Raw genomic sequence first — 24,301 nt, forward strand, 5'->3', positions numbered from 1 at the left:
CATACATGAGTATACAGTGTCAGAAAAGACGTAGCAGACAGGAAAGGGGGTAGTGCAGTCCTATATGTCAGAGATTCATGGGAGGTTAATGAAGTTGGTCCTATGGGAGTTGAAAAGTTACAAAATGAATTCCTTTGATTGGATAGCTTTGATGTCAAAGACAAAGTATGCTAAATCAGTAGGTCAGAAAAAGATGGAAGACAGCTTATTAAGAGATAAGATGTGTGCATATAAACAGGAAAGTTATTTTACTGGGTGATTTCAATACTTTGGAAACACCCAAACATTTAGAGTCTGAGTTACATGAGTTCTTCAAGACCAAGTGTTTGAAGACAGCTGTAAGAGGCAGTACACATTTTGACTTTGTAATGATATGGTAAGTAACATACATCAAAAGGGATCTATAGTGTCGTCAGGGAATTGTGACCACATAAGTACCAAGTTCATTGTAATCTGAGATTAAGAAACACAAAGGGCTAGACACAAGGTATTTAATTATAAAATAGCTATTCTAAAAGCAATGAGGAAACTGCTTAAGCAAATTGATTGACAGGGCTTGTTCCATAACGTTTCTGCAGATAAGTGGAATATGCATACTGCTGAACACGTGGGATAAATGCATACTTAAGGTCAGCAAGCTTAGACTAAACAAGCATGACCCCAAATCAGAAGCAAAATAAAGAGGAAGGGGAACCTGTATAAATAATACAGAGGAAAGTACTGACTGGAATGAACATAGGAACTTAGAGAAATATTTTAAAACAGTGATCAGAGGAGTAAGCCAGAGACATGAAGGAAAATAGAACAGCAGACTATAGTGTAACATGAAGATGGTCTTTCATTTTTCAATAAGAAGGCAGTCAGAGAATTGAGAAGAACTCCAGAAGAAGGAAATGGAGCTGAATTTGAGGATGTACATCTGATAGATTCCTCCAGGTCTTCACAGAAGCAAAATGCCCCCTCAAGCGGCAGGAACCAAAACAGAATGAATGACTTCAATGTCAATGCGATAGAAGTTCCAACAAATTAAAGAGGGCTGAAACAAATTAAACCTATTATATATATATATATATATATATATATAAAATTTATTCCAGAGTAGTAAGAGAAATGCTTTGCGAATCATACTAGAGACTTAAACACTGAGAAAGTACTGGGAGTTTGGAAACAGGATAAAATGGTGCCAGTGTTCAAAAGTGGTTGAAAAGCTGATGCACTAAACTATAGATGGGTTAGTCTTGCCTCAATGCCGAGTAAATAAGTGAAATTTAATATCAAGAGCTAACTTGGAGGTCATCATTACAATAACAACCTAGGAAACAGTATTCAGCAAGTCTGAGAGGGGGAATTTGTGATCTTTGTCGGAAGTGGCCACACAATTGGAATGTCGAAAGACTTTTGACTTGGTTACCCAAGAGTTCTTGCATAAGTGTCGTCTTAATTCCCAAACAATTGAAATAATATTAGTTCTTCCTCCCACCAAAAAGAGCAAAAAACATTTATGCAGGCTCTTCAAATCTTGCTAATATTAATTTTTTATATGAATGTTTCCAGATTTCTCTGTAGTTACAGAGAACAGTTTTACCATTTTTTTGCAGATTCAATAAATTGAAACTTTATGTAGGGATTTGGATAAATAGAAAATTGAAGAGCAGGGAAATGGGACTAATTGAACAGCTCTTTCACAGAATTGGTAGTGACATAGTGATCTGACTCGATGCCAGTACTGTATGATTTTAAGCTTATTTTCTTTGACTTTCAGATGGTTTATTGGTGATTGGTCTGAATGCAGCAAAACTTGCGATGGCGGAATGCGCATACGAACTGTATTGTGCATTAGGAAAATTGGTCCCTCTGAGGAAGAAACCCTAGATGACAGCCACTGTCTAACACACAGGCCTATTGAGAAAGAACCCTGTAACAACCAGTCCTGCCCACCACAATGGGTTGCACTCGATTGGTCAGAGGTACAGACAACAGAATGCTTCTTTACTTTTGTATTTATGTTTACTTTGTTCAAACTTGTGATTTAACTACATTCACTTTAATAACAATCCCTGTCAACTTAAAATTAAAAGAATGAGAAATATAATTTTGGTATTATTGCTGAGTAATGAGTCTCGCTTGTGATTATGTTAGACTCTGAACATTCTCTGCAGGGTGCTTGCTGAAAAGAACAATTTACGAGTAAAGGTTCTACAGCTAAAAAGCTTATGGTCATCTGATATTTTGCATCAATTATCCAAACGTTAGGGGCTTACTTTCATGGCTTGAAGACACATAATAACATTTACAGACTTTTAACGTGCAGCTCTTATTTGTGCATTTTCCTTTATACTTGCCAGTTATTTACAAAAAAATTGTTTTGAGCAAGCAAAATGTATATTTTTTGTGTATCGCTTCACTGGCACAACAAAAGTCAGGAGTTTCTCTTTATTGGTTTATTAAAATGTGGGATACTGGTTATAAAGTAAAACCCTTCACTTGGGCCCAAGCATTTCACTTATTTCAACAGAGCAATGCCAGAGAACAAAGTGAATTGTCAACTCTCAGCAGGAAATGTTTAGTAGTGAGATAGATATCAGAAAGTATTTCCAATAGATGAATGTTGAATTTTCTTCTGGTTCCTTGCCTACTGGTGGCATTATTGAGGAAGGCAGGGCTGAGCTGGGGTGGCTGACTTATTTCCTCCCTTAACTTGAATGAGCAGAATTTGGGAGTAACATTGGATCTCTGCCCTATTTTCTCTCTGCCAGAGTTTCATTGGGCAAAGGAGGGGTGATAGGCATTTCTTTCATTTTGCATCTTTTAGGTGATGTCAAAATAACTCAGATAGGATTTCTAGAATGATGCTATATCCAGTAGTAATGATACCCTCTTTATATGTCCAAGAGTGATGACTCCCCAATAAACTATGTACTGGAATGGTGCCTCGATATACCAGGATGATACCTCTGATATACTATATACTGACATGAAGGCAGTAGGTGTATAGCTGTCTATCAGAAGAAGCCAGAAGTCAACCTACTGGACCTGGGCTTCAGGGTTGGCCATTGATGTTACTTGCTGTTTTCCCCCTAACAGGTGTCCCATTCCACCCATAGGGTCAGTCTGTTCAATTTCTGGTGCAGAAGAGATCCTATTCTTAGGGATCCGAAATTTTCAACTTCACAAAACATTGTACATTTTTCAAAAGATGTGACATTTCTCAATGTAAATGACTCTTCCTAAACAGATGTGATTGAACATGTCTTCCAGTCAACCATGTTAATGGCCTTTTCAGTCATAACTGGATTCAGATGGCTTTCGGAATGGTCAATGCTGTGATCCATGATGTGTTTTTCTGATTAGCATGGGAACCTGGCTGATACTTAAATTATTTTTAAGACAGTTTTCTGCAATGCAATACTTACTACATGTCAGCACTCCTGAATTTGGTTGTGAAAGTTGTGAAAATGGCTGATTAAATATTAATATGTTGTTTTTATTCTAAATACGCACTCAGAGAATTTGAAGTTAGAGTTTATTTGGCTGAATGCTGTTTCGCTTAGATCACGTCATGTTTAATTATTATTCAGCTTCTTACATTGACACATTTTTTAAGATTACCCTTAGCTATGAATTAAAATAAACAGTACATTTTATTTGTGATATAAATTCAGAAGTTACCACTGGTCCTGCCAGTGTTTTGCTGCTAAGAGTCAACTGCAGAGGTCAGCCTCCTGTTTGTCTACTGGGGTTTTGCTGCTTGCCAGATCTCCCGCACAGGAGAGAGACAGAGAGACAGATGTAGAGGTAGAGAAAGGAATCTCCTGATAGGACACATGAGGAAGCCCAACACTATGACTCAAATGCTACCCTCTTACAACTACTGTGTGTCTTACATTGCATCTTGGCTTTCACTTGTTGCAATTGGTTCCATTTTTTGAGAGCTTAGACAAGCACCAAGGGCCCATGTTTCAGAAAAGTCCTAAATCTCAGCGTCACTGGTGGCTCATTTGCATAACTTCAATGATGATGATGATTGCTGAGGTGCAATAAGCTATCAACTTGCATCTTGTGACTTTTCGAAGTTATGAAATTTGTGGGGAGTCCAAGCTGCAGAAATTGCAGCACAGCAGGGAGAGGGGAGTCCAAGCTGCAGAAATTGCAGCACAGCAGGGAGAGGGCAAGTTACCTGGGCACAGCTCCAAAAAGCAGTCACATCTGTCACACTAGATAATTCAAATTCAATCTTTGGTCAGGGTCAAGAGGTGAGTTGGGTTTTGGGACATAGGGGATAGCATTTGAAGAGCCTTGGCCTCTACAGTTATCCAATCATTAGGACAGTCTTGCAACTTGTGTGGACAAAGGTATGGATTGCAGGGAAGATGAGCAAACAGACATTGTGGTACAGGGAGCCATTCAAGTTAAGGGAGGAAATAAAAATGTAGCTGTGAAAAGGGACAGTATACATAGGGGATAGATACTGTTCTTGGCAGCTGTGAACATGAGTCCGAAAGGCTGTGTTACCTGCCCTGTGCTTTGATTAAGGACATCTTGGGGTTGGAGAGAAATTTGGAGGAGGAGGGGTGACAAGCACTCTAAGATCCCTGTGTCACTCTGAACGTCTTAGTGTCTTGCTAATCATTGAATAGTGCCTTGTCTTGTTCCTTCTTCCAACATGCATTACTTCACATTTATCAAGGTTAAGTTCCATTTGCATTGATTTGCCCATCTGACCAATCTGTTTATATCCTGTTGTAACTTAACACCTTCATCCTCACTGTCAACTACCCGGCCAATCTTTATGTCATCTGCAAATGTATTTATCATGGCCTCCACTTTCTCATCTACATTGTTTGTGAATATCATAAACAATAAGGGACCCAACACTGATCACTATGGTACACCACTGCACACCAGCCTCCAGTCACACAAATGGCCTTCTTCAGCCACCCTCTGTCTTCTGTCACTAAGCCAATTTTGGCTGCATCTTGCCAAGTTATCCTGAATCCCCTGTGCTTTTACCTTCTTTATCAGTTTCCCATGTGGGACCCTGTCAAAGGCTTTGCTGAAATCCAAATAAACTACATCAACCACCTCATCCAACACTTGGTCACCTCCTTGAAGAATTCTACCAGATTTGTTAGTCATGACCTTCCTCTGACAAAGCTATGCTGACTATCCTTGATCAAGCCTTGCCTCTCTAAATGGAGATTAATTTTCTACTTTGCTATTTTCTACAATTGTTTCCCTACCACTGGTATTGGATTCACTGGTCTAAAGTTCTGTGGTCTAGCTGTACCACCTTTCTTGTGAAGTTGAACCACATTAGCTGCCCTCCAGTCCTTTGGCTCCTCCCCTGTGGCCAAAACCATTTAAAAATCCTTGAGTCCCACGGCAGCCTGGGATACAACTCATCTGGACTTGGAATTTGTCCACTTTTAAATCCACCAAAACTTCCAATACCTCCTTGCTTCTTATTTCAGTCTGTTCAAGAACTTCATTGTCCATCTTCTCAAATTCTGTACTTGCATCCATCCTTCCCCTGAGTAAAGGCAGATATGAAGTAGTCCTTTAACAGTCTAACAGTGCCCTCTAATATTGTTAAAAATCACACAACATTAGGTTATAGTCCAACAGGTTTAATTGGAAGCACTAGCTTTCGGAGCGCCGCTCCTTCATCAGGTGGAGTGCACAATTGTGAGACACAGAATTTATAGCAAAAGTTTACAGTGTGATGTAATTGAAATTATACATTGAAAAATACCTTGATATTTTGTTGAGTCTTTCATCTGTTCGAATACCATGATAGTTTCACTTCTTTTTTTAAAAGTTACATTCTCAGGTTAACTGTAACAATTGATGTCTGCCAGATAATGTTCTTGTTTGGAGTGCATCTATTCTATGTATTCAGAAATATGCCATTAATATCAGCATGATCAACTCCATTGATTAATTCCTTAACCTAATTTGCCAGTTCACTTTAGCCAAATCTGCTTTCATGCCTTCATATTTGTTCTTATTAAAGTTTAAAACACTAATCTAGGATCCACTCTTCTTTCCAACATTAAATGTAAAATTCAATCATATTATGGACATTGCTACTTTGTGGTGGCTTAATTAGAAGGTCATTAATTAATCCTATCGCATAACACAATATCAGATCTATTTTCACTTGCTCCTGGTTGGCTTAGAACATGCTGTTCTAAGAAACTATCTACGAATTTTTCTCCTAGGCTAACGTGCCCACCTAATTTTTTCGAATCTAAGTGTCGATTAAAATCTCCTGTAATTATCCCCTATGAATAACTTCCTGACAAGCTCCATATTTCTTTCTTTATACTCCATCATATCCTGTGTTTACTGTCAGGGGATCTGTACACCGTGCCAACAAGTGATTTTGTGCCTTTATATTTCTCATCTCTGCCCAAGCCACTTCTGCATCCTGGTTTTCTGAAATTTGGTCATCCCTCTCTATTGTGCTAATGCTAACATCAGCAGATAAACCTTTCCATCTTTTCCTAGTTTCCCGTCTTTTCTAAATGTCCTGTAACCGTCAGTGTTCAGGTCCCAGTATACGTCATTTGGTGGTCAGATCATACTTATTTATTTCTACTTGTGCTTTGAGTTCATCTGCTTTGTTTCAAATGCTACATACATTCAGATATGGAGCCTTTAGTTTTGTCCTTGTATTACATTTGCAATCGCGAGCCATTTTTTTTTGATATTCTTAGTTTTTTTATTTGATTTGAACACTTGATCCTTTCCTCTGACAATCTCTTTATCTTTTTCCAACATTCAAATAAAATTAACATTGGTAACTTTATTTCTGACATTCATTCCTGATGAAGGGCTTTTGCCCAAAACTTCGATTTTCCTGCTCCTCAGATGCTGCCTGACCTGCTGTGCTTTTCCAGCATGACTCTAATCTTGACTCTAATCTCCAGCATCTGCAGTACCCACTTTCACCATCTTTATTTCTTGCCTGTAGTTAGAGTCTAAGAGACGTCCCTGCCAAATTGAGTAAATTAAATCTGCTAGTCATTTATATCCTTGAATTTATACATAACCTGTTAGAAATTGGTCAATACGAATCAGTTGAAGATTCACTCTGGCAGCAACTTAAGCATCCTGCAATAGATGATTCACTTTTAAAGCAACCATATGTTACTATTTAGCAAGGTTGGTCTGGGGTCAAGTTGAAAATACCTGAATGCCTACACCATCACTTTGACTTTGAAATTAATTTAACTATAGATGAGAATTTGATATTTGAAATCCATAGTGTCATACATCTGCTAACTGTGCTTTTGCACAAACTTTAGTTTTCTTGAAACTTTAAATAAATATTCTGGCCACTAAGATGTCCACCCAAATAGTATTAGTTGCTTTAAATAATTGCTATCACCAGTGCTACCTTGTGCCAATACCTCTCTAACAGTAGATGTAGCCATGTTATAAAGGTTTTTATTAATACAAAATTGCAAGTTATGTTGCAGTAGTTTCAGGAGCTGCAAACACCTTGCTGTTTTCTAGGTCTCACTCAGACAGGAGAGAGAGGGAAAATGAGGAAATCACGTGAGGAGCCAACCTATGCTCACAATACTGCAGTAGAATGCCCATGGAGCCTGGATTTCTTATTAAGAACACAAGAGTAAAAGACATTCATCCCTATGTATGGAATTATATTTGATGGGACCAATGGTCAGTCAATGGACCAGCCAACTCCCTGTCCTCAGCCAAGGATGACAGACACCACCTGCCATTTTAGTAGAATCAGTTAACTTGGATAAGAAAAGGGATCAAATGTTTAATCTGTCTGATATTCCAGTTCAAAAGAAAATCAAGCACTTTCCCCTAATTTCTTACAATATCAACATTTATTTCAGTAGAGCACAGTGCTGATTAGAAACCAAATTTGGTCACATGCAGCAGCTAGTTTATGAATATTGAAAGTTTTTCATTGTTCGCATTTCACTACTTAGGACACTGCAGCAATTACACAAATATTTATGCCAAATATTTATAAACTTTAAAAGAAGATTCTTTGTATTTTTAAAGCTAAATTAATTTGCTTTCTCTCTTTGCAAAATACTGATGTCATTCCATTCTGAAGTGCTCATCCTACCACTCATTGAAAAAGCCTTCTTGGCTTCTGAAATGTTGAAATCTCTGAGTTTTGAAAGGTTAACATGCATTCTTGCTTCTTCTGCAGTGTACACCAAAGTGTGGGCCAGGATTTAAGCATCGTATTGTTTTGTGCAAAAGCAGTGACCTGAGCAAGACTTTCCCACCCTCTCATTGTTCAAGTGAAAGTAAGCCCCCAGCCCGGATCCGCTGCAGCTTAGGGCGCTGCCCACCACCTCGCTGGGTCACAGGAGAATGGGGCCAGGTAAGGGCACTCTTTTACATTTCTTCTATTTGTACAGTTTTAGTGGACCAGTAAAAATGGTAGTGAACCAGTTTCTGGGATCAGTAGGGAAACATAAAGTTAGTCATTGGTAGACCTTCCTTGGTTGGGGTAGGAATGGGATTGGTAATGGTAACATTCTGGTTATTATTAGCTGTTGGAAATGATTTTCACTAAAAGCTTACAATCCAGTACTGGTATTTTGTAGTTAGCCTTTCTGCTCATGCTAACTGTACACACCTTTATGGTTTTAATGTGATTGTTTACCCAGATTGCAAGTTTTATGCATAGGCGCCTCTTAATTTTAATATCGATTGTAAATTTTATTGTTGAATGAACTCAATGAAAATATATGCTTCTTGTTTAAATCTTTGCTCCTGCCTGGTCATTTATCATGGCTCATTTACAACTTCCTCCTCATTTAGTCCCTAGTTATGGAGGTGATACGTGAATGATGTACAAAACAGAAAGATTTAGCCATTTGTTAAGGCTTACGCCTGTAGCCACATCACTGTAGCAAAAGAAATAAAACAAAGCTGTCATTGTCAGACTACAGTGTGGATACCTTTCACAGCATTCAGGTTGACTTTGCAATGCTGTCATTGTTCATAAACTAGGCCATGGTCTTCCATAGAACAAACTCTCCTGTGCTGCCACAGACTGATCTTTCCTGGCCTGAACAGCAAAGAAAATGCAGTGAAGTGAAAAACAAGTTCCAACAGGCTCAGAGATTTCCCTGTAGATCTTGAATGTTGATTGAGGCTGAGATCTCTCTCTTAGTCTCACTTCTTGTATGTGGTTTCTTCAGGCCTTGATTTGAACTTAGCTGAGTGCCATTCCCACAGACCAATCAGCTCTCATCTTCACGGAGTGCTGGCCAATCAACACATGGCAGAGGATGGGTATCTGATTTTGAGCAATGGGGATGGGGTGAGGAACAGTTCTCAGACATGCAGCCAGCCAGTGGACCTTCTGGACTGGGAAACGCAGTGCCAGGAGATTTCTACAAACAGCCCCAACTTTATTTTACTGGCAGAAACCAGTGTCTAAACTAAAATTTTAAAATATTTTGAATGGACCCCTGGCAGGAGTTGCTGGTTCTAAGTCTCAATACCTCCCCACAGCATTATTTCTGCTTAGATTTGCAAGTTATTCTGCTTTCTCCCATTGCACACTAATTACTTTTGTTACCGAGAGTAGCTAGCCGCAGTTGCATTTTTCTCCCAATTTCAATTGATTTCGCAGATACATAAGTACAGATGAGCTGCAGTTGGTGTAAGGAAACTGTATAAATTGGTCTGACTTGTAGAGTTATTACAGAATGAAAAGAAGTTATTTATTTAGTCTATCAAGTCCATACTGGCTGTGTGTGGAGAAATCTAATCATTTCTTCTCTTTTGCTTTACCTCTTTGTCTGTGCAAGTTTATTTCTCCCAAGTGCCGATATAATTTCCTTTCAAAAGCCTGATCATCTGTTCTTCCTGCACTCTTGTAGGTGATGAGTTCCAGGTCATTACCACTCACTGCATGAAAATGTTCTTCTTCACCATCCTCCCTCTGTCTCTGTCCCCTCCTCTAGTCTTTATACCAGCTAATAGGAACAGTTTTGTTTTATTTACCTGATCCAAACGTGTCAGAATCTAATATGCCCTGATCAAATCTCCCCTGAATTTCACTTGCTAAAAGGTAAAGAAACACATTTTCTCCAATTTAACCTTATAGTTAAAAATCCCTGCCTCTGGAACCATTTTGGTAAATCTCCTCTGCACCTGCTCTAAGGCCCTCACATTTGCCAAAAGAATAACCAAAACTGAAAGCAAAATCCCAGCTATGGTCTAACCATTTATAAATGGGTTTCCTCCGGGTTCTCCGGTTTCCTCTCGCAATCCAAAGATGTGCAGGTCAGGTGAATTGGCCATGCTAAATTGGCCATAGTGTTAGGTGCATTAGTCAGGGGTAAATATAGGGTAAGGGAATGGGTCTGGGTGGGTTACTCTTCGAAGGGTTGGTGTGGACTTGTTGGGCCAAAGGGCCTGTTTCCATACTGTAGGGAATCTAATCTAATCAAAAATGTTAATCAAAACTTACCTGGTTTTGCACTGACTATCTTGCTTCATGAAGCACAAGATTTTTTATGCTTTCAACTCCTCAAGATGTCCTTCCATCTTCATATGTATAGCATATTAATCCCTAATGGTTCACTAATCATACTCACTGATCTGTACCATTAAATATATTCCTTCTGCAAAAATGTATCACCTCAGTCTTCTGTATTAGGTTCCATCTGTCACTTGCCTGTCCACTCTGCTAACCTATCGACATCTGGTTATAGTTGATTGGTATTATTCTCTCTTCTGGCCTCACCTCCAAGCTTTGAAACCTTTCTTCATATTCCAGTATCCAAGTCAAACACTGGTTCAGCACTCATGTATTCAAGTTTGGGGAATACCGCTGTCCATCAATCTGCAGTACAAGAAACATGGTTTATTTGCCATGACTTACTGATTACTGTCCTTCAACCTATTTTTCGATCAATAATTGTCCATAATATTTGTCAAGCCATTTTTTTCATATTTATTACCATTTTTATTTTCTCATGTCAACCAAAATTATATGAGTACTGAATTTAAAGTGAATTAGAGATAGTTCATTTGAGTAATGTAATTCCTATAGGCAATAATAAATTATCAGTTAATTTAAGTTATCTAAATTATTTTGTTAAGGTAATAATAGCTGAATTGGTCACTATGAAGTTACCTGTGGCCTGAAACAATTTGCTTTCAGTAGAAGTCTCTGGTAAAGGTAAATATGTCTGGAGCAAAAATTGTTCTGGATCACTATCAATGAAACATTGAAACTTACCAAAAGTTCTTTAAAGCTGTCTCTACGAGTTTGAAAGTAAAGCTGATTCAGGTTATGGAGATAATTACCTTTCATTGCTCACATTGAACAACATAGAACTTGTAATATTGAAACAGGCCATGCATCCTAAAAAGTATATGTCAGTGTTTATACTCCACTTAACCTACTTCCCATTCTAACTATCGCCAACCATTCTTTTCCCGTCTATTCCTTTTTTACTCATATATGCATCAGTCTTGAGTCACTAAAAGGCATTAATACTCTCTACCTCAGCCATTCTATATTGCAATGAATTCCACATTCTGCCTACTCTCAGAGTACATTTGAGCCCTTTGTGGGCAGCATGGTAGCACAGTGGGCAGCACGGTAGCACAGTGGTTAGCACTGCAGCCTCACAGTATCAGAGACCTGGGTTCAATTCCTGCCTTGGGTGACTCTCTGTGTGGAGTTTGCATGTTCTTCACATGTCTGTGTGGGTTTCCTCCCACAGTCCATTTTATAAATGTGCAGATTAGGTGAATTGGCCATGCTAAATTGCCCATAGTGTTAGGTGAAGGGGTAAATGTAGGGGAATGGTCTGGGTGGGTTGCGCTTTGGCGGGTCAGTGTGGACTTGTTGGGCCGAAGGGCCAGTTTCCACACTGTAAGTAATCTAATCTAAAATTATTTTTTGCCTGCAGACAGTAGATCTGTTTCACTATTTTTACACAGGTGTTGAATAAGACTGTTAAATTAGTTTATCATTTGATGGCCTAGCAGAAGCATATCAGGCTTTGATTAAAGAAGTGTGGACATGTGTAATACTATATTTCAAGGAGAAATGAAATTAGTTCCAAGCCAGTATTTATCTACATGTATAAATGTATCTAATTTGAAATATGATTTACACAAAAGAAATCATGTTCTTATATTCTGCTTAGGAACCTTACAGCTTTCAAGATTCAACATGGGATTTAACAATTTCAGAAAATGAACACCCCATTTAATGTCTATTACCTGCCCTCACAATTCCAGGTCCTGACACAAAATGAGTTTCTTTCCATACAAGAATGTGTTGCTGGAAAAGCACAGCAGGTCAGGTAGCATCCAGGAGCAGGAGAATCGACATTTCAGGCCGGAGCCCTTCATCAGGAATATGTGCAGGTGAAACTGATTGGTGTGGAAGGCTCCTTTTGGGGCCTTGTCTGGAGGTGACAGAGGAGGTGTGGGCACAGGTTTTGCAATTCCTGCGGTGGCAGGGGAGTGTGAAATGCAGATGAATTCCTGATGAAGGGCTCCAGCCCGAAACGTCGATTCTCCTGCTCTCCGGATGCTTCCTGACCTGCTATGCTTTTCCAGCAACAGACTCTGGACTCTGATCTCCAGCATCTGCAATCCTCACTTTCTTCTAGTTTCTTTCAGTACAAGCAACCCATTTTCAACTAATTATTGTCTCCATTATCAACTATCTAGCTTCGCTTAAAAAAAAAGAAAGAACTGTGGATGCTGAAAATCTGAAACAAAAACAGAAATCGCAGCTGGTCTGGGAGCATCTGTTGAGAGAAGTCAGAGATTCTTCTGAACCGATGGTAGCTAGGAAAAGGACGGTTTTTAGACTCATAGAGTTATACAGCATGGAAAAAGACTCTTCGGTTCAACTCATCCACACCAAGCAGACATCATAACCTGACCTCATCTCATTTTCCAGCATTTAACCCATATCCCTCTAAACCCTTCCTAATCATGTGCCCATTCCGATGTGTTTTAAATGTTGTAATTGTACCAACCTCCACGACTTTCTCTGGCAGCTCATTCCATACATACACCACCCTTTGCATGAAAACATTGTCACTTAAATCCCTTCTATATCTTTGCCATCTCATCTGAAACCTATGCCTTCTAGTTTTGTACTCTCCCAACATGGGGAAATGACCTTGGCTATTCACCCATCCATGCCCCTCATGATTTTATAAACCTCCATAAGGTCACCCTTCAGCCCGCAACATTCCAGAGAAAAAGCCTCTCCTTAAAACTCAAACTCTTCAATCCTGGCAATATCCTTCTAAATCTTTTCGGAACCCTTTTAAATTTAATAACATCTTTCCTATAGGAAGGAGCCCAGAATTAAACACAAAATTTTGAAAATGGTCTCACCAATGTCCTCTACAGCTTCAATATGATGTCTCAACTCCTATACTCAACGTACTGACCAATGAAGGCAAGTGTGTCAAACAACGTCTTCACTACCCTGTCTACCTGCGACTCCACTTTCAAGAAAATATGCAACCGCACCTCTCGGTCTCTTTGTTCAGTAACATTCCCCAGGGCCCTACCATTAAGTGTGTAAGTCCTGCCCTGGTTTTCCTTATCAAAATGCAATATCTTACGTTTATCTAAATTAAACTCCATCTGCCACTCATCAACCTGACATGGGGGAGGAGGGAGAATAAATGATTGGTGGAGATGAAGCTCAAAGAGAGAGAAAAACAGTTGGACAGACAAAGGAGTAGTTAAAGGTCAGTCTGGGGGAATGAATAGCTGCTAATGGGGATTATTAGTGGCTGATAATGCATAGTGTGTGGTGGTGTTGGAAAGCATGGGGAAAGATGCTCAAGGCCTAAAACTGTGGAACTCAATATTAACTCCAGAAATCTGTAGGATTCCCAAGTCAGAAAATGAGGTACTGTTCTTCCAACTTGTGCTGAGCTTCTCTGGAACACTACAGCAAGCCTGAGACAGAGATGTTGGCACGAGCTTCTCTTTGTCCCTGACTTACTATCAACAATCCCTTTGTCTGTCTATCATTTCTTTTCACTATCTCTGAGCTCCATCTCCACTCAGAAAAACTGAGGACTGCAGATGCTGGAGATCAGAGTCGAGAGTGTGCATTCCTGTTGAAGGGCTTATGCCTGAAAAGTCGCTTCTCCTGCTCCTTGGATTCTGCCTGACCTGCTGTGCTTTTCCAGCACCACACTCTCGACTCCCTCTCCACCTATCCGCCTCCTAATCACAACCTTCCCCCAAACTCAAGCCTCAGCATAAATACAACCTTTTCCGAGATGCTTCTAGTCTGAAGATGGGTCAGTGGACTCAAAACATGAATTCTGTTTTCTCTCCACAGATACTGCCAGACATGTTGAGTTTGTCCAGCAATTTCTGTTTGTGTTTATTCCAGTTCTCCAGTATCTGCAATGCTTTGTTGTATTTTGGTGTTCTTATATGAATTTTGTTTTTCTTTCACTTAAGTTTTGTTGTATTTTTACAAGTTTACCTGATGATTGGTTGCAAAGTGGAGTTCTTTAAACAGTGCTGCAGCAATCTGCTCTAAAGCACTCCACTTATCGACTCACCCCAAAACTTCACCTGTGCTAACTTTCAAATACCTGTAATGTGAAATGAATTTTTGCACTTCTGAGTGTAAGTGATATGCTTCTTTGCCCAGAGGCAGGGGCTTGGTAGTTATTTGCTCAACATGATTTTCTTTCCTATGGGTAGAGCAAGGAGGCAGGCCCTGAGTCTGTCTCAGTCAGAATGGACATCAGATCCTGTGCTGTTGGTGTTAATCTGATCTACATATTCGCTGTCTAACCAATTGGCCTAACTAGTCCCCCAGTAAGTGAAATAAGTCTTCAATAGTGAAAGTCATTTCACTTTAAACACAGTTGTTAATGTCAAGTAATCTGATTTTAGTATCACAGGGATCAGATGGAGATTAAACCTCCTTCTCCTCTGACTCAATTATGTGTCTCAGAAAAGCCTACCCCACAGCAGAATTGTAAATTTTTACACTTCTCACACCAGCCATTCCATCCACTTTCTAAATGAAATTGTTTTATTCAATGCCATTTATTTCTCTAAAGGGCAGTTTGTACAATGGATCTGTGCCCATTAGGAACTACCAATACATAGCATGACCAGATGAAATGCATATTGCATTACAGCAGGAGCTTGAAATACCAAAACGTAAAGTGGGACGCCATTCTGCATAAAAGTTCCAAGAATAAAGTCTGCGAATTTGGATCAATCCTTTGCATCCATTTCCACTGATATTAATGAGCAGTTACGATAGCTTCACGATTATTGTTTTGGATGAGCAACCTAGACATTGTTTAGTTCAATTTCCACCATGACCCAGTTGCAAAATTAAGCGCAATAATTTTTGCCATTTGTGCACACCATGGATTTGCTAGTTTCTTGGAAAAACCTGACTGATTCACTAAGGTCCTCTGAGGAAGGGAATCTTCTATTCAGTTAGAAGATTAGAAGTCTAGCCTACATATGTTCCTAGTCTCACATGGTGGTTGATTCTTAGTAACCTAAGGGCGACTGGCAATACATAATAAAAGTTACATTACCAGTATCGCCCACATCCCAAAAGCAAATGTTCAAAATCTCCATCTTTTGATTTGCTGATTATTATTTAATTGATGTCAGCTGGCCCCTAAACTGCAAACCAGGGCATCCCATTCCAAAATGGGTCAATGTTCAGCATCACACTCCAAAATCCAGACTGAGCAACAAGACTAAAAACATCTGATCATGACCTTAAGACAACACTAATAAGTCTATATCCTCAAATCAGACATTATGCGTGAAATATGCCATTTATTAGCCAGTTAGTAGATTGCCTTTTATTATGTTTTAAGAAATCAAAAATCAACAAAATTTCTAGATTGAAAAGTACCATAGTCCGGTTCATATTAGTTTGGTATATACTGTACTAATATCATTTTCTTGTAGGTTTGCAATAGTAAGAGGACTCTGTCCAATGTGACATTGATGTATATTAAGTAATATTTTTAACAGTATGCGCATTTAGTGGAGAAATTATGGAAATGAATCATTGATACGAGGGACAAGCGTTCTCCATGGACATCTGGCATTGTTATAAGTAATCAATTGGACATGGTAGTGCATTACCTTTTAAGGATCCAAAAGGACAGATCCATCAATTCTCCACAATAGTATCTTTTTGGATGGTTAAGTAGAAATTATATAAAAAGGAAGATCACAGGCAAGCTGATGGTCAGGGTATATGCCAAAATAATGTCATCTTATAGCAGGCCAGCAGTCATATTACACCAAATATACCCTTCAGATTGCTTCTGCTTTTTCCAGTGCCACATCAAGCCTAAGGATGTGCAGTCCACCAATATTTTTCAGATGACTGACACCATAAATTCAGCTGCAACCAGTGGCATATCCCTCCATCTTGCTATCCCTCCATTGCCAATACAATAAATCTTTTCAATAGTTGTATTAAAAAAAAGTGTCAGCACATTACAAGATTAAAATCAAAATGTTCTTTAAACTAAGCATGCTTTCATTATCTATTTGCTGTCTACAAATGTTAACTATTCAACATGCATTTTTGTTTCTTTTTTATTGCAGTGTTCAGCACAGTGTGGTCTTGGCCAGCAGATGAGGACGGTCCAGTGCCTCTCATATACGGGTCAACCATCTAGTGAGTGTCCTGAAGCCCTTCGACCACCCTCAATGCAACAGTGTGAGAGCAAATGTGATGCTACTCCAATCACCAATGCAGAAGGTTGGTACTTAAAAATAATTTTAAAATAACAATAAGTTGAGGTGGTATTTTAAGGAATGAGTTTTAAGCATCTCTTCAATTTGAATGGTTTCAGGTATTTTCATCCACAAGTCTTCTGGTAAGAGATGCTGGAATTTTCTAAATTGCTCCAGTGTGGTGTGTTGTTTGCTGGTTCAATTGCATGCATCTGTTACTTGTGCCAAAAGAATTTCTGCCAAGTAAAAATAATGGGATTTGTAAACATTGGGCTTTTCCTAAGTGCTGTTGCAAAAGGAAGCAAGTTTGTGGATAGTACTTACGTTGAATTTTGTTTAAAAAAGAAGCAGATTTATGTCAATTGACGTAGACTTTATATTACAAATGATTTTTTTGGTGTCAAATGACAAATGAGTTCTAAGTACCAGCAGAGAACTTAACTCATTGACTTTCTTTGGAACACACGGTTTTGGCAGATAGTTACAAAAGCTTCCCCAACTTTTGAGAACTGGGATTATGCAAAATGCTTGATTGCTGTAAAACCCAATCTGAACAATTATTTTGTTCTCACTTTGAACTGCAACCTGTTTCTTCAACACACCATGTTTAATTTAACATCGTGTCATAGAATCCCTACAGTGTGTGGAAACAGGCCTTTTGACACAAAACGTCCACACCAACCTTCCAAAGAGGGTCCCACCCAGACTCATCCCCCTGCCCTAAACCTGTAAACTTGCATCTCCCATGGCTAATCCACCTAACTGACACATCCTTGGGCACTATGAGCAATTTAGCATGACCAATCACCTAACCTGTACATCTTTGGACTGTGGGAGGAAACCAGAGCACCTGGAGGAAACGCAAGCAGACACAGGGAGAATGTGCAAAATATATGCTTTGTTTTGAAGCAGATTAGGTAATTCACAAATAGTCAAAATACATTTCTTAACAATAAATCACCAAAAAAATCATTTTTTGAGGAAACGTTTGCATGTTTTCTTAGTTGATGACAGAAGTAAGGGTGTATTTCGGAAAGAAATTTCAAACACTTGTGAAAGTTTATATCAATGACAGATATGCTTTTGAATTCAGCATCTGTTTGGGTTCTTGAATTATACCTTTTTGAATTACAGTATTTGTTTGAAGCCAGACTTTGAAGCATTACTTTGTTAAGTGTACTATTTCAATTTCTGTTGAGACTATACTGTAGTACAAATACCAACCATCCAGTCTGAACTATAATGAATGAAATACAGTTCTGTCCCATTTCTTATAAGGTATGTGTGTGGCTACAGTATCCAGACAGTCCAAGGTCACCTGAAACTTGAACCACAATGCCATTTGACTCATTTTTCATGCAGTTTCAAGTTTCTTTGTCATTTACATAGCATGTTCATGCACCTTTCACGGTAGCTCCAGTACTTTGTCATTTGTATTTATTGTTTTGACCGTAATGTATATCCTTGGTATATTCCACATCTGTAAATCAAGCGGTGGATATGCTTTACGATTCATTGATTCCAGACTAAGTTTCTTTTTAACCAATGGCTAGTCAAATCCCACAGAGAATGTCCTACTCATGGTTATTGTACATTTTACAAAAGTAAATCATAAGAAGTTAAATCATGAATGTAGGCTATCTAAAGTGAAAACTGGAAATACTTGAGATAAGCATCAGTAACTATCTGAGAGAGTAAAAAGCATTCATTTCTGGATGGGATCGTTTATCAGATCATGAAACTTTTTTTATTTCAGAAGAAGTTTACTTTGACATTGTTTTATAATTTATGCATTCTTATCAATGATAAAATTTTAGTCTGGTTTTAAAGGAAATTGATTTAACATGTTTGTACACAGGTAAATATACATACTTGAATGTTTTCAGAAATGAAGTTGATTCCTTCTGCAACTTCTAGTCAGTACTGAGTTCAAAGATTCAGTCTAGTGCTTTGTAAACCTAGTTCCAATCTTTGTTGCTATAAAGTGGCTTCATTATAATGATTGGGATATTTAACCATACATGTGCATGATTAAAAATAAAAATATAACGTAAAGCTTTATTTGAACAGAAAGGCTTAAAAACTTGGAAAGCTCAAAAAAGAACAAATGCCTCAATGGTTCATCAAGGATTAGCGTCCTCCTTCTGGAAAATAGTGGAGTCCTTCTGGTAGAAGCATATACAACTTGGAGTTGCACCGTGTCAGTTCTGTTGCCTTATTCATTGCTGTCCATTCTTTTATTTTATAGAATGCAAAGATGTGAACAAGGTGGCTTACTGCCCACTGGTGCTGAAGTTCAAGTTCTGCAGCAGAGCCTACTTTAGACAGATGTGCTGTAAGACCTGCCAAGGACATTGACCTGAAGCAAGCCTCGTTAATTCTATCTTGGAAAACTATCCTCGTTCATTCTATCTTGGTGCCTGCCCTGAATTCACACAAAGGAATGGGATTTGATGTCCCCCAAACTCTACCCTGTGGAAAATGTAACCACTGGTCAGCTTCAGCTGACAATAATTTGCTGTTATTTTAACTTCTGTGAAGTGGGATTTTTTAAAAAAACAAAGGTGCTGGACACAGAGAGGAGGAGATGCCAGTTCTAAGTTTTCTGCTCGGCAACACGAAAAACATTCAGCTGTTAGGAACATGCATGGTCACTTGTACAAATTGAATAGTTGGTTCATCTCCAGGGACCAGAAAGTTCATGTAATATATATTGGACCTCAAAAAGGGAGAGAACAGTTTGCATATGTTCAAAAGCTGATAAAGCAGAAAATAATTATCTGAGCTTGCCTAGCTGTAAAAAACTCTGATAGAAATGATGTTTTCGATACACTACAAAAACATGACAATTATTTATCTCACGTAACAGTGACCAAAAAAATGTTATAATATCAACTGGTAAGTTATTTTAAAAAGAACCAAAAATGGAACACACTTTTTCTGTATGTGGTGCTACATTTCTAGTACTTTCCACTGAAATTCTCTTTCCAGTTTAAAGTAAAATTGATGCCTCTACCCTGGAGTTCTCAGTCAGGAGAATTAATTCATTGAACAAATCTTAGTGAAGCAAACCATTAGATTGGTAGGGATGCAGGAATACATCAAACTCAATGAAGATTTCTTGCTGCCAACTAAAATTAGGGCTTGTTGATAAAATATTTTATCATTAAACTCAGTAGATATCTTAAGATAAAAAGAAACACAGATGTTTCTGTTGAAGCCATTATAAAGTAAGGGGTGCCAGAGATTGTAAGCTCAAGTGCTGTTCTGCCCACGTAAGTGATGTCTAGAGCTTGAATTCTACCACTCTAACCACCTTTGTTTATGCTACTGGTTTTGGAGTGGTCTCAACCGCACAGGCATCCAGTTTTGTAAACCAGGCTCCATTCAATCAGTTCTGGTCAAGACCACCATTCTAGGCATAATGCAAAGACAAACTATCCACTTTGAAATGAGGCACACCTTTCACCGAAGCTTGTAATAAAAAGAAAGGAAATAAATGCTCCAGGTGCTTCTCTGTTTCAAAAGGGGAAACACCTGTTTCAAAATCATTTCTGTGCTGCTAAACAGATAAATGCAGCCAAAGAATATTTGCAAAGGAGAAAATATAAATGTTAGAATATTTAGTAGCAATACTCTCTCTAGGAATATTAAGCAATGCATTATGTTTAGATTTGACAATGTATTGTTACCTTAAATATATTTAAATGTGAAACCACATAGTATTGTATACTAAAGCTAAAAGATAGACATGATTCCAAAGCCCAGTGCTAGCAGAGTAAATGGCCTAGCTTGATTAAAGACTCAATATTGAGAAAATAAAAGAGGATATTTGTTCAAATAACTATAGTACTTGAAAACTTGCAGTTTGCAGCAGGTACTTTATGAATGTGCATTTGTGTTGAACTGTGCCTCTTTTGTCGAGTGCAATGAACCTATCTTAAGTGAGAATATTTGTAAATCATTGTGTACAAAATCCATTAACATGCAAAACAGGGCACTTTTCATCAGTGAGGTGAGATTCTGTAGATTTTGAATGAAACAAATGTTTAGTAGAGTACATTTATTTTCATTTCAAAGGAATTATTTTAAAGTAATTTTCATGAAAATGTGATTTTTTTAAAATAAAAAGAACTAACCAGCTAACTATACATCATGAAAATAACTAAACAAGGATGTGATTTTTTTTTTACACAGAAATATACAAGTTGACAATTCTCTTTGATGGCAGTCTGCATAAGAAATTGTCATGTCACACGTTTGGTCTAAAGTCATAGCTATAAAGAAATCCTTTCTAATATAAATACAGACCAAGGAGGTTTTTTTTTGACAATCCGTATATGATGTTGTGCTGCACACTCAAGTCATAACCATGAAAATCTTGTCTGTCATCTACTACCTCTCCACAGTAAACAGCTTTATTCCACACCACTATTGGCCATGTCAAAGTGGTGTTTGTTCAGACACCTATCACTAGGCTTGCTTAACAAACTCATTTCAGATATTGGACATCATTCTGAACAAAACCAGTCAGTCTACCTTGGTGTTGTCATGCCTTGAGAGGTCTAAGAATATCATAAAAGGAATGGTGTGCTATGACACTCCCAAGAATAGGGCCCTCATAGCAGTACTTAATATTCCAGGCATGAGAATGTTTATCAATAAATGTTACCTTTCAACAAGGAGCTTTATTTAAAAAATTCTTCTTTACCTCAGATTAGGTATTTACATTTCAAAAACTTGTTTCCACAGATGGAATTTTGTTCTGTGGTACTGGTGCTATATAAACAGGGAGTTGAATGTATAGAACAGCACTGAGAGTGAAAATAAAACAACTCCCTCAATATTGGATTGCATTATTAAAGGGAACAGAACGCAACGTGTGTATGAATTAACAAACTCAGAAAAACAACTTCAAACTTGGACTCAATGAAAATGGACCAGAAAATGTGTTCAAATAGCACAGTGCATTGCTGCTGCTACTTTGTAGCCACCTCAATACCAAAGTTGAATCCTTTCTATAGTTTTCAAACTGATAACAGAACCAGTTGTGCAAGCTGTAAAGGAATTTGACAGGCCTGCCATTGCTGAGAAGAACATTACATTGTAGCCAGTTCAATGAAGAGCCTAAGGCACACACTGCAGTATTATCGGCATCTGGTCACAGAGACTGAGAAAGGACTTATCCACAGATATATCCCCAAGGTGCATACTTCATGGAGAAATACACTTAATTATGGATTCTATTAATCACTGAATGTCACATAAATATTCTTATCCAGAATGGAAAACTAGCATTGTATTATTGTGATTAGTTGCTTATATTTTATATTCAGTATTAATGTGGTACACTGTTACTAAATATTTTCTTTTTTGTAAATTATATGCTAATTTATTGCCATGTTTCAAGACACTTGTTCTACATTCAATTCACTGCATAAATTGAAAGGTAATACTGAATACAGTGAAATGATATTCCATATTTGTGACACAGATTTTTTTCCTAGGTAATTTAAATCAATAAAGTGCAGCTTCCAAATGTTATCTTCTTGTTTATATGATTGTTTAATTACATCAAGCATGAACTCAGTTATATACCCTGGTAATATGCATGCATTGTTTACATATGAGTTGAAGCAACACTATAACGTTTTGGTGCAATCCCTAATTCAGACTTAATTTGTCAAGTCAAGGTTAAATACAGGTGAAGTTTAAAATTAATTTTGCTAATGCAATCCCGTGGGAATAAAATCCCAAACATTTTGCTTCACTTCGTGAATCTAAACTTGTAAATGTTTGTGTAGTGAATGGTTATAAATAATGTTTTCCAATTGATATTTTCTACTAAATTATTATCTCTATATTTAACAATCTGTTCACGTCATTTATTTAGTCAAAAAAAAACTATTTGTTTAATTCACCTAAGAAATAAAACAGGATGCCATTAACATGAGGATGAGGTTCTTCCACTATACACAACTTTGACCCTGATTTATGAATCTGTTCATTTATTGTCTCATTGCATTTTCTTTTTCTTTACTGAGTACTTTTATTGTAAGAGACCTAGTATATTCTACATACTCTGATATATGGAAATGTCTGCCAGGTATTTATACACCTTTATCACCTAACCTTGCAATTGGGTTTAACGGTGATCCAAACTTAACGATAGTGTTTGATACTTTGAACCATAAGGTTCTGTGTCCAAGCTAAAAGTTACTTTTTCCTAGATCAACTTCTTAACCCATCCAAGTCATCATATTTGGATCACCTTCACAGCCCTGTTCTGCAATTTCTACTGAACACAGATGTCCTGGATAGTTTCCCTTGGTGATCTGAATTGAACATAGATGGTATTGAATAATGGGAACACTGTTCACTTTTAATACAACAGTCTCAGACTTGGACTTGGAAATATAGTTGCAGTACATCCAAAAGCTCCTCTGTTCAGGTCCATGAACTTGTTTAATCTGATCTTTACAGTGCCTCTGATCCAGTTCATGGGCTTTTATGATCTGGTCTATGAGTTCCTCTGATGCAATCTATGAATTTCTCTAGTCTAAGTGTCGCAGCTTCTGCTGGTTCCTTCACAAAATGACTTAAGCAATATTGAACTAGATTTTCCCAGCTGCAAGGAGATAGGTTTGAAGAGTGACACGAAGATTGAAGTTAGAGAACCATAAGGAGTCGTCACATTGTTCTGCCTACACCAACTGTGTTCATAACTCGCATTGGATCTGCCAATTGAGTGTCACTGCAAGCACTCCTACTGGGCCTGCCTGTTTCTGATCCACCCAGTTGTTATTAATTGGATGGCTTTCCTGGAGACACCTTCTTAATTCCATTAGGGAGAGAATTACAAGATCTTGACTCGGTGACAGTGAAAGAACAGTGATATACTGTCAAGTGGTGAGTTACTCATCACAGTATTTCAGGCTTCTGACCTCTTGTTGGTACTGTGTTCATATGGCAAGTCCAGTTGAGTTTCTAGTCAATGATAACCCCCAAGATGTTTATAATGGGGGAATTCAGCTCTGCCAGCTCTGGAACTAGAAACTAGGTCGATTCTTATGAATTTTACATTTCAAAGCAACAACTTGTTTTTTATGGTGTCTTTCTTGTAATAATATGTGACATGTTGCTTCATAGCAGTCAACTTTATCAGCGATGCATGAAATATGATAGTAAGGCAGATGACCAAAAGCCTAGTTGAGAAGATAGGTTTAAAGGGTACCCTAAAGAATAGAAGATGGGTGGCACAGTGGTTAGCACTGCTGCCTCACAGCGCCGGAGACCCGGGTTCAATTCCTGCCTCAGGCGACTCTCTGTGTGGAGTTTGCACGTTCTCCCTGTGACTGCGTGGGTTTCCTCCGGGTGCTCCAGTTTCCTCCCACAGTCCAAAGATGTGCAGGTCAGGTGAATTGGCCATGCTAAATTACCTGTAGTGTTAGGTAAGGGGTAAATGTAGGGGTATGGGTGGGTTGCGCTTCGACGGGTCGGTGTGGACTTGTTGGGCCGAAGGACCTGTTTCCACACTGTAATG

The 24,301-nt window shown here is 38.2% G+C and overlaps 1 protein-coding gene across 9 annotated transcripts in view; it reads left to right on the forward strand.

Moving 5' to 3' along the window:
- The window catches only part of adamts6 (ADAM metallopeptidase with thrombospondin type 1 motif, 6), a 339,528-nt gene extending 317,226 nt beyond the window's left edge, over positions 1–22,302 (forward strand). For 8 of the 9 annotated variants that reach the window (XM_072570764.1, XM_072570790.1, XM_072570773.1 and 5 more), the window contains 4 exons: positions 1,763–1,967; positions 8,201–8,377; positions 16,627–16,783; positions 19,007–22,302. In XM_072570764.1, coding sequence (XP_072426865.1) covers positions 1,763–1,967; positions 8,201–8,377; positions 16,627–16,783; positions 19,007–19,116 — 649 coding nt within the window. In that variant the 3' untranslated portion in view covers positions 19,117–22,302. Of the gene's footprint in view, positions 1–1,762; positions 1,968–8,200; positions 8,378–16,626; positions 16,784–19,006 lie in introns of those variants that run through there. The other variant, XR_011960687.1, reaches the window with a different exon arrangement.
- The last annotated feature ends 1,999 nt before the right edge of the window (positions 22,303–24,301 follow it).

The sequence above is a fragment of the Chiloscyllium punctatum genome, chromosome 1 (genome assembly GCF_047496795.1).
Source record: "Chiloscyllium punctatum isolate Juve2018m chromosome 1, sChiPun1.3, whole genome shotgun sequence".
In the NCBI taxonomy this organism is placed as follows: Eukaryota; Metazoa; Chordata; class Chondrichthyes; order Orectolobiformes; family Hemiscylliidae; genus Chiloscyllium; species Chiloscyllium punctatum.